General features: G+C 49.7%; 1 protein-coding gene across 3 annotated transcripts in view; it reads left to right on the top strand.

Annotated features, from left to right (window-relative positions):
* The window catches only part of myo5b (myosin VB), a 25,616-nt gene that overhangs the window by 9,213 nt on the left and 6,004 nt on the right, over nucleotides 1-10,399 (top strand). For all 3 annotated transcript variants that reach the window (XM_017307755.1, XM_017307757.1, XM_017307756.1), the window contains exons 3-24: nucleotides 545-716; nucleotides 1,753-1,897; nucleotides 2,003-2,159; nucleotides 2,301-2,444; nucleotides 2,521-2,602; nucleotides 2,682-2,789; nucleotides 2,871-2,980; nucleotides 3,054-3,319; nucleotides 3,393-3,474; nucleotides 3,549-3,689; nucleotides 3,817-3,939; nucleotides 4,257-4,340; nucleotides 4,418-4,552; nucleotides 4,623-4,720; nucleotides 5,409-5,495; nucleotides 5,631-5,742; nucleotides 5,998-6,209; nucleotides 6,280-6,436; nucleotides 9,268-9,507; nucleotides 9,597-9,833; nucleotides 9,903-9,996; nucleotides 10,074-10,204. In XM_017307755.1, coding sequence (XP_017163244.1) covers nucleotides 545-716; nucleotides 1,753-1,897; nucleotides 2,003-2,159; nucleotides 2,301-2,444; nucleotides 2,521-2,602; nucleotides 2,682-2,789; nucleotides 2,871-2,980; nucleotides 3,054-3,319; nucleotides 3,393-3,474; nucleotides 3,549-3,689; nucleotides 3,817-3,939; nucleotides 4,257-4,340; nucleotides 4,418-4,552; nucleotides 4,623-4,720; nucleotides 5,409-5,495; nucleotides 5,631-5,742; nucleotides 5,998-6,209; nucleotides 6,280-6,436; nucleotides 9,268-9,507; nucleotides 9,597-9,833; nucleotides 9,903-9,996; nucleotides 10,074-10,204 — 3,117 coding nt within the window. The remainder of the gene's footprint in view (nucleotides 1-544; nucleotides 717-1,752; nucleotides 1,898-2,002; nucleotides 2,160-2,300; nucleotides 2,445-2,520; nucleotides 2,603-2,681; nucleotides 2,790-2,870; nucleotides 2,981-3,053; nucleotides 3,320-3,392; nucleotides 3,475-3,548; nucleotides 3,690-3,816; nucleotides 3,940-4,256; nucleotides 4,341-4,417; nucleotides 4,553-4,622; nucleotides 4,721-5,408; nucleotides 5,496-5,630; nucleotides 5,743-5,997; nucleotides 6,210-6,279; nucleotides 6,437-9,267; nucleotides 9,508-9,596; nucleotides 9,834-9,902; nucleotides 9,997-10,073; nucleotides 10,205-10,399) is intronic.

A 10,399-nucleotide genomic window follows, 5' to 3' on the forward strand; every position in this document is an offset into this window, starting at 1 on the left:
AGTGGGACCCAGTAGGATTCAGTGGGACCCAGTAGGATCTAGTAGAACCCAGTGGGACCCAGTGGGATCCACAGTTTGCTACCGTCTTTATCAAACTGTTCAGACGCCTGAAGCTCACTGGGCTCTCTGATTGGCTGCCCTGATCTGAAGCAGTTTTCCTTTTATGGGCGTCGGACTGTAAATGATCCAAATCAGACCTGAGCTTTTGACCCGACTCTGTGGCGTCTGACGTGTTGCTTCCAGGATCTGTTATTTCAGCTCATTTCAACCTTGTTAAATAATAAATCTGTGTTTAGTCATCCTCGTAGTTATTTTGTCCTGACAGCTGCAGCCGTTAAACCACGAAGGAAGAATGTTTTTATTGTTTTATGACTTGTTGATTTTCAGCTGCAGTTCAGAGGAAATAAATCAGTTCCTCCGTCTTTATCTCGGTTCAGGTCAAACATGTTTCAGTATTTAGCTCTGGACAGAAATATGAGACGCCAAGCAGAAACGGCTCCAACATGGCTGCTCTGGGTCCTGACTGTGTTGTGTTCTGGTCCAGCCCCTGGAGTACCAGGTGGGTCCGAAGGCCAACGCCCTGCCGTTCCTCAGGAATCCCGACATCCTGGTGGGGGAGAACGACCTGACGGCTCTCAGCTACCTTCACGAACCCGCCGTGCTGCACAACCTGAGGGTCCGCTTCCTGGAGTCCAACAACATTTACACCTACTGCGGTCAGTCCGCCCAGAACCAAAACCTTTCTGACCCCCTGGGCCACTTTCATCACACTTTATCATTTCCTGTAAACATCTTTCATTATAAGTGATATTTTAATAAAACAAATTTCTAAATATTTTTTCTTAATTAAAGTTCCTATCCTGTTGTGTTTCACTCTTTAATGTGATGGCTCCCTTGTTATTGATCATTTAGTTACAGTGAACCCTCAGTATTCATGGTGGTCGGGGACAACAGGTGGCAGCTAGCGGCTAAAATACCTGAACTCCCTCTAAAAATAATTCTATTTTAATAGAAATAGTACATGCTCCTTAATATGCAGAGTAGAAACCACCTTAGCTCCACAGCAGAAGCTAATGTCTTTCTGATCTCTGCTGTTGGGGGTTCAGCCAATCGGCTCAAATGCACAAAGGTTCACGGTAAAACGTCCTGATCACACGTTGAAGCTCCGCCCCCTGCAGTCCTTGGATTTAAAACTGGAGTTTTTCTGCAGACTCCAGCACACTCTGTGTGTTTGGTGCGGACTCTGCCAGCCCTGTCTACAGACAGTTGAGATTCCACAGTCCAGCGTTTGCAATTCTCCTGACAAATTTCTTAATTCGCACAATGTCAGCCATGGTGTCAGCAGACGAGGAGAACGAGCTCATTGGCCTTTAAGAAACAGAAGAATAGAAGAGTAAGGATGTAGGTCACTGGTGAAGGAAATGAAGACAAAGGACAGCGACCAACATTTGAAAACCAGAAAGTTTGATGAGCCATTTGGGCGCCCAGCCTCGTCTCCCATCCACAGGGTGTAGTTACCACGCTGTGACTGGTTGCTTAGCAACACGCTCTACATTATCACCTCTGTGTTGCAAACAAAACAGTGATTCTGTGCCACACTGAGTATGCAGTCGTTACGACCTTAGCATGGACGTCCGGTGGAATGAAGGCAGTGAAGAGCCTTAATGTCATTTCTATCAGATCGCTAACGGCTCAGATGATCTCGGCTTCCTCCAGAAGATGTTTCTCCTTAATGATGTCTCTGGGTTCCAGGTATCGTCCTGGTGGCTATCAACCCGTATGAGCAGCTGCAGATCTACGGGGAGGAGGTGATAACCGCCTACAGCGGTCAGAACATGGGGGACATGGATCCTCACATCTTCGCCGTGGCCGAGGAGGCGTACAAACAGATGGCCAGGTACGCCTGAGGCTGAAGCACCTCCAGGTTCAAGGCTTCACAAATTTCTCTGAGTGAAACAGAATAAACCTGGTCACATGAACACCTTTGCCTTATTTACATTAGAGATGAGAAGAACCAGTCAATGATTGTGAGCGGAGAATCTGGAGCAGGAAAGACTGTTTCGGCGAAGTACGCCATGAGATACTTTGCCACGGTGGGCGGCTCCTCCAGCGACGCCAACGTGGAGGAGAAGGTTCTGGCCTCCAACCCCATCATGGAGGTCAGAGATGTTCAGCTCTTTCTAGAGAACCAGACATGAGCCAGTTTACTCTGGAGTTGCCTCTATGCCAATGACACTGTCTTTAAGACATGGCAAAGATTTAACAGCTAATGTCTTCCTCCCAACTAACTTTCCCTTCAGGCCATCGGGAACGCCAAAACCACCCGAAACGACAACAGCAGCCGCTTCGGCAAGTACATCCAGATTGGCTTCAGCAGACATTACCACATCATTGGAGCCAACATGAGGACCTACCTGCTGGAGAAGTCCCGCGTCGTCTTCCAGGTGAGTTCTTCTCCCTGCAGCGCACCCTGCTGCCGATCCACTGCTGCTGCCTGAAGGTCTATCGTCTCTTCTCCAGGCTGAAGACGAGAGGAACTACCACATCTTCTATCAGCTATGCGCCTCAGCCAGCCTGCCAGAGTTCAAAGACCTCAGTCTCAGTGAGTCTGAACGCCGGAGACGTCCAGGTCTTCATCAGAGGATTCTGATGATCTGCTGATTTCTCTCATGTTCTCTCAGTGAGTGCAGAAGACTTCACCTACACGTCTCTAGGAGAGAACATCTTCATCGAGGGAGTCAACGATGCCGACGACTTCAAGAAGACCAGAGAGGCTTTCACGCTGCTGGGTAAGACATCTCCTTCAGCCGGAGGAGTGTGAAGGGGGAACTGTGTGTGTGCATGCGTGAACTCTGTGTGTGTGTGTGCAGGCATAAAAGAGAGCAATCAGAGCAGCATCTTTAAGATTGTGGCCTCCATCCTTCACCTTGGCAACGTGGAGATCGTTTCTGAGCGGGACGGAGAGTCCTGCCACGTCGCAGTATGTCCCCCAGCAGATCGGAGACTCTTCGGGGTTCTGTCGGTGCTCTGACTCGGTTCTGTTTGTGCTGCAGAGGAACGACGTCCACCTGCAGCACTTCTGCAGACTGCTGGGTGTGGAGCTGAAGCAGATGGACCACTGGCTCTGCCACCGGAAACTGGCCACCGCCTCAGAGACGTTTGTGAAGACCATGTCCTGCCAGCAGGCCGTCAACGCCCGCGACGCCCTTGCCAAGCACATCTACGCCCGGCTCTTTGACTGGATCGTGGAGCACATCAACAAGGCGCTGCACACCTCCACCAAGCAGCACTCCTTCATCGGGGTTCTGGACATCTACGGGTGCGTGGCGAGCTGGCAGAGCGCCCCCCAGTGGCGGCTCCACATCGTGTTAACTCTGTCCGTGTTCCTGCAGGTTCGAGACATTTGAGGTGAACAGCTTTGAGCAGTTCTGCATCAACTACGCCAACGAGAAGCTGCAGCAGCAGTTCAATTCAGTGAGTTCTGCCGAACCGACCCAGTCAGAGAGCCCTGGCCGTGTTTCTCACTGTCCTGCTGTCCGTGTCCACAGCATGTCTTCAAACTGGAGCAGGACGAGTACATGAAGGAGGACATTCCCTGGACACTCATCGACTTCTACGACAACCAGCCCTGCATCGACCTGATCGAGGCCCGGCTCGGCATCCTGGACCTGCTCGACGAGGAGTGCAAGGTAACCACCTGGTTCTGCTGGACCCGGCTTCCGTCCTGACTGAGGTTCACTGCTGGAGAAGCAGATTTCTGAGGGACCAGAACCAGGTTCTTCTTCACCTGGACTCTAACTGGACTTTGTTTTTCAGGTTCCAAAAGGAACGGATCAGAACTGGGCCCAGAAGCTCTACAAGCAGCACTCCAGCAGCGGACACTTCCAGAAACCCAGAATGTCCAACACGTCCTTCATCATCATCCACTTCGCTGACAAGGTGAGCAGAACCGGGTCGGCTGCCGGGTCCACAGAACCAACTTCAGGGAACTTCACAGTCCAGAAGAGTTGAAGTGGGACAAACTTAGAACTTGGATCAGAACCACAGTATCCGTCATACATAGAGTGGAATATGTAGCTTTCATTTCCTGTGGTTCTGGTGCTTTTCGCTCACAGAGAATGAAAACCCAACATTTAGAACCTCAAACAAATATGTAGTGGGACATTTCTCCAGCAGAGGGCAGTGTGACTCAGGTTCTGATTGGACTTCAAGGTTTTTGTCTCCTCTGCTCCCTCCTGATTGGCTGAATCCTGCAGGTGGAGTATCAGTGCGAAGGCTTCCTGGAGAAGAACAGAGACACCGTCTATGAGGAGCAGATCAACATCCTGAAGGCCAGTGAGGTAGGAACCAGAACCAGAGGCAGGTTCTGACTGATCCGAACCCAGTTTTGACCGCTCTTCTTCCTGTTTCCTCCCAGTTCCAGCTGGTTGCTGATCTGTTCCAAGACAAGAGTGACGCTCCGCCCTCCAAATCCTCCAAGGTGAACGTCCGCTCCCTGAAACCGGTTCCCAAAGTCCCAAACAAGGAGCACAGGAAGACCGTGGGACACCAGGTGAGTCCGGTTCTGGTTCTGCACCGACATTCTCTCAAGGTTCTAGTTCTGAAGGTTGGTTCTGTTTCAGTTCCGCTCGTCGCTCCACCTCCTGATGGAAACCCTGAACGCCACGACACCGCACTACGTACGCTGTGTCAAGCCAAACGACTTGAAGGAGGCCTTCTCGTGAGTCTGTGTTCTTACTGAACCACTCGGTCCAGAACCACCAGGATGGTTCTGGTCAGACCCATCCAGAACCACCAGGATGGTTCTGGTCAGACCCATCCAGAACCAGCAGGGTGGTTCTGGTCAGATCTGACCAGGCTACAGGGCTGCTGGAGGAAAACTGTTGAGAGAATGAAGATAAATGTTATTGCTTCATGCAGCAGGTATCGGATGGGTTCAACAGAACCAGTTTAAACCGAACCAGGTTCAACAGAACTGTGTCCATCAGAGCAGAACTTTCTGTGAGTCAGTGATTCTGAGTGACTTGGTACCGGCTGGAAGTTCCTGGTGTTTGAACCTTGAACTAGGCTATGAGGTTCTGTGGTTCTGATCAGCTTCATGTTCAGAACCAGAACCAGTGATCCTGCGGTGCTCTCAGAGCCCTCAGGGGTTAAACTGCTCTGGTTCTGTCTGGGTTCTGCTCTGCAGCTGATAAACATCAGTGAGGAATGTGATCTGAGCGTCAGAACTAATCTAATTTGGGTCACATGTTTTGGGTCGGGCTGGACTCTCAGCAGTCAGTCGGCCGTTTCCAGCGGCTGTAGAGGTTCTGCTGATGTCCACCAAAAAGATGAGGTGAAGTTCTGACCCGACCCGACTGAGAGTCCTGATTGTGCTACAGTTTTAACGTGTGTGTGTGCACATACAGGTTTGACTCCCGGCGGGCCGTGCAGCAGCTCCGGGCCTGCGGGGTCCTGGAGACGATCCGGATCAGCGCCGCGGGATACCCGTCCAGGTGAGGAGCATCTTCATCACCGTTAACTCGGCCTGCTGTGGGTCATGTGACTGCCAGGTAATCTGGAGTGTGTGTGCGTGTATGTGTGTGTGTGCGTGTGTGTGTGTGTGTGTGTGTGTGTGTGCGCGCGCGCAGGTGGACCTACCCCGACTTCTTCAGTCGGTACCGGGTTCTGATGAGAAAGTCAGACCTGACATCAGCAGACAAGAAGCAGGTGTGCAAGAACCTGCTGGAGACGCTGATCAAGGTGAGACATGGCTCAGATGAAAACAGACTGCTGCTGGACCCGGCCCGTTCAGAACCTTAACCTCTGGGTCTGAATCACCCAGAACCAAGAGGTTCTCCAAAGACCTGGAACCAGAAAGATCTCAGGTCCAAAGGTTCTGTTTGGGTTCATCAAGTTCTGTTCAGTCAGGTTAAGCAAAGACGGAGCAGGCCTCTTATCAGAACATCTTTTTGTTTCTGGGTCAGTACTGACCCGCTCTGTCTGTCCTCCCACCAGGAACCAGACATGTTCCAGTTCGGGAAGACGAAGATCTTCTTCCGGGCCGGCCAGGTAGCCTACCTGGAGAAGCTTCGGACCGATAAATTCCGCTCTGCCTGCATCAAGATCCAGAAGACGGTCCGTGGCTGGCTGCAGAGGATCCGGTACCGCCGGGTCCGCCAGGCCGCCATCGGCCTGCAGAGATATGGCCGAGGTTACCTTGCCCGCAGGTGAGCTGTCCTCCTCGGCCTCTGATTGGCGCAAACAGATTGTAGCGTTGACAGCTGCTGTTCCCTTCAGGTATGCAGAGTTCCTGCGTCGGAACCGGGCCACCCTGATCTGTCAGAAACAGTACCGCATGGTCCGAGAGCGGAGGGAGTTCCTGAGGATCCGGCGGGCCACGGTCACCATCCAGGCCTATGCCCGAGGCATGTTCACCCGCAGGATCTTCTGGGAGGTACGGAACCGGACAAACAGCCGTACTCCGGGTCAGGATCGGGTCAGAGGCAGCAGGTTCTGTAGTACCGACTGGATCTGGGGAGTAAACGGATGCTTCAGCTCCTCCTTGTTTATTATCTCCTCAAGAGTTCTCAGGAAATGATCAAAATGTCATCAGCAGCCAAGCAGGAATTATCTGGGATTATGTGCTGTTCTGGAGCTGCCAGGCACAACCAGAACCAAAACCAGGCTCAGGCCTATGTGCTCATCCAGAGTTTCAGGCAGCTGAGGTGGGGACTCGAGTCATTAAAATCAAGACTTGACTTGACTTGAAAAATGCTGAAAGGCTCTGACTTGACTTTGACTTTCACATCATTGACTTGGGACTTGACTTGAAGCTCTTTACTTGAAAAGACTTGATAGTTTACTTAAGTCAAAAATTTAAACCACATTATTTATAAAGTGGCCTCATTAATTTTTCACTCATTCCATACCGGCGCAGACCGTCACTCAGTTTTTTAACACTGTATGTATAGCATAGTGCGTAGCTGCAGCACAACCAATCAAATTAACTGGATTTAAAAATAACAACAGGTAAAAAAAACGAGAGACGAAAAAACGCTCGAAGCAGATATGCTCCTGTGAGTAATTTCTTTTGGGTACATCAATCATGAAATATCCAACTAAAAACGGAGTAAAACATGCAAAATCTGCAAGACCAGGATCTCAGATGGAGATGCAACTTCCAACTGTTTGGTATTTGAAGTTGCACAAAGAGGTACTTCCGCTTACCTCTTTTCACCAAGCTCCCAAAATTAAAGAAATCTACACCGATTTACTGGCTGGTTGATTTATCGGTGCACACCTGACACACGTCAATGTCTGTTCGGTCACTGTTGCTTCACACTTTGCTTTGGTATGATGGAGCATTAGGGCCAGACTGGGAGAATTTGGTTTCCTTCTCTGAGACTGGCTAGCTAAAGTCATGTTAGCAACACTGGGTTACGTTAGTGATACCGCTTATCTTTCACCTCTATGCTATGTTTAGCCATGCTGTATAAATCCGGTGATTCAAACGTATCGACATTAATGTGCACTGTGTTAGCTCAGGAAGCTAATGTTTACCGCATTAGCTCAGGAAGCTAATGTGCACCGTGTTAGCTCAAGAAGGTAATGTTTACCATGTTAGTTCAGGAAGCTAATGTGCACCGCGTCAGCTCAGGAAGCTAATCTGCTCCGTGTTAGCTCAGGAAGCCGGTGGACAGTGAGCGGGTCCGGATCAGAAAGCAGGTTCTGTACTGAACTCAGGGAAGATAAATGTGACCTGAACATTAGGTCTGTCCCATCATAATGATGATCAGGGTCCAGTTCCATCACAGGATGAATGGAGGATTCATAAGGGAAACTGTTTTTTACACCCCTTTCCCACCCTGCTCCTGTTGTATTTTCCCATAAATATCCCCTCCTCCCCCCACAGCTCTTACATTAGTTTTACTGCCCCCCTCCTCTGACAGTAGCATCGGACAGACATTTCCCATATTCTCAAATCCAAAATTTGACAGGTATATGTATATTTGAAGACATCTATGTTGAGAAATTATATTGACAGTCAGTCAATATGTACACTTCATGCAGTCAGTGTATTAAGTCTACTCTTTTTTCCAGTTACAACTCTTCAAATGGCTGCATGATGGTCGTTGAAATACCATCTCCAAGTGGTTTGATTTTGCTAGAAAACCAATCAAAACCCAGTAATTTTGCTCTCCTTCAGAAATTGCTGTAAAATTAAAAAATTGTACAATGTAAGGATCCTGAAGGTAACGCTGTGGGGCAGTTCTGCGTGTTTCTGGATGGTAATGCAGCTCATTATTTGGTGTCTTGGTTAGTGATTCTGGCAAGTTTGATTTATACAAAATGTTTTTATCAATACTGAGATGTGAAATTGGCTGTAGATTTAACTCACTTGGACTGATGGATATTTATTTTAGCATCACATCCAAATTCAAAACCAGTGTTCTTTATTTGCAATAAGTGCATTTCGTGTTTGATTTTTAAAAATAACACATGGTCTATTATTTACATATGGCATAACTAACTGATGCTGAGCTGGAACATCTGAGAAATGATCCGAGTTCTTCCTTTAGATCAGCTTCTTCTCTAAGATGGCCCAATAATTAGAGTTCTGCTCTGTTGGCTCCCCCTGCTGGTCGCTGCGCGTACTGCAGCAGCAGACGGTAAACAGGATCATGTGGATGGAACAAAGACTGGCCTTGTTCTACTGGGTCAGAACATCCCAGAGGTTCTGGAGGGAAACAAGAAATGTTTCCAAATAAAGATGACGTTCTTACTGCTGAGGATAGAAAAATCTTTTCAGTTTTCTTCAACTGAGCCCAAAGTAAAATAGTAAAGTGGTTAACTTTTAACAGAATGAGTTACGTATTTCTGTTCTACAATATTTTAATTTTGATTAAAATATTTAATTCTGTTTATTGTTGAGCAGAAAAAAATTCAGTAACTAAAATATCTAAACTATGAGACTCATGAAAACATCCATGATAATATAAGAGTCTAAAGCTGTGACATATTTTTTATTTTGAAAGTTTAAATGAATCCCTTGTTGGTTGCTAGTTTAGGCTCAGCCTAATCCAGCCTACTAAATCTAACTCATGTAGACTCTTATTTTGAAGGATAAATACTTCCCTGTTGGTCATTGGTGTTGATCAGTAGGAGCTGGAATCCGTCTTCTGTTTATAGTTCTTCCTTAAGCTGGAGGCTTTTATTTTGAAGAAACTCCTGGTGTTTCCATGTTGCCTTTCCTCTGTTTGGTGCTGACTGCTGGTTCGTCTGCAGTTCATGCTGCACCACAAGGCCATGCTGATCCAGAAGCACGTGCGCGGCTGGCTGCAGAGGAAGAAGTTCAGGCGGGCGCGCGACGCCGCCATCATCATCCAGTGCGGCTTCAGGAGGATGCAGGCCAAGCGGCAGCTGAAGCAGCTGAAGAGAGAAGCTCGTTCCGCTGAGCACCAGAAGAAGCTCAACATGGGCATGGAGAACAAGATCGTCCAACTGCAGAGGAAGATGGACGAGCAGGTACCTGTGCACTCACACGGTTGACCTGGTTGTTATACAGGTCACCCAGGTCATTCAGGTCACAGCCTCCAACTCTCTGTCACTCTCAGTCCAAGGAGCTCAAGACCCAGAATGAGCAGCTGGTGACGGTGAACGCCTCGCTGGGGTCAGAGGTCACCAAGCTGCAGAAGCAGCTGGAGCAGATCCGCATCCAGCAGCCTGACGGAGGCCAGGTGGAGTCGCTGCAGGAGGAGGTGGAGAGGCTGCGGGAGGAGCTGCAGGAGGCGCAGGCCCACAGGAAGAGGATGGAGGAGGAACACGGCAGCGAGAAGCTCAGCCTGAACCAGGTGAGAACGCAGCAGGACGCATCCATGGAGGACTCGGCTGACCTCTGACCTCTGAACTCTGCTCTGCAGCGGGTGGGGGAGCTGGAGGCAGAAAACGCTCTGCTGAAGGCGGAGAAGGACGAACTGAACCGACGGATCCAGCAGCAGGCCAAGAACTCTGCAGGTGAGCCCGCCTCCGTCTGGAGGCCCGGTGGTACCGGTCCGTGTTCCCTCATGACCCGCTTCCTGTTTGTCCGCCAGCCGACGAGAGCAGCGCCTCTCTGGAGACGGAGCTGAACCAGGAGCGGGAGCGGTACCAGAACCTCCTGAAGGAGTTCTCCAGGCTGGAGCTGAGAAACGACAACCTGAAGGATGAGATTGCTGTCCTCAGGGTGAGCTGGACCAGACCGGTTCTGATGACCCGACCCAGACCGGTTCTAATGAGTCAACCCGGTTCGGATGACCCGACCCGGACCGGTTCTAATGAGTCAACCCGGACCGGTTCTGATGAGTCAACCCGGTTCTGATGACCCGACCCGGACCGGTTCTAATGAGTCGACCTGGTTCTGATGACCCGACCCGGACCG

The sequence above is a fragment of the Poecilia reticulata genome, linkage group LG12 (genome assembly GCF_000633615.1).
Source record: "Poecilia reticulata strain Guanapo linkage group LG12, Guppy_female_1.0+MT, whole genome shotgun sequence".
Lineage (NCBI taxonomy): Eukaryota > Metazoa > Chordata > Actinopteri > Cyprinodontiformes > Poeciliidae > Poecilia > Poecilia reticulata.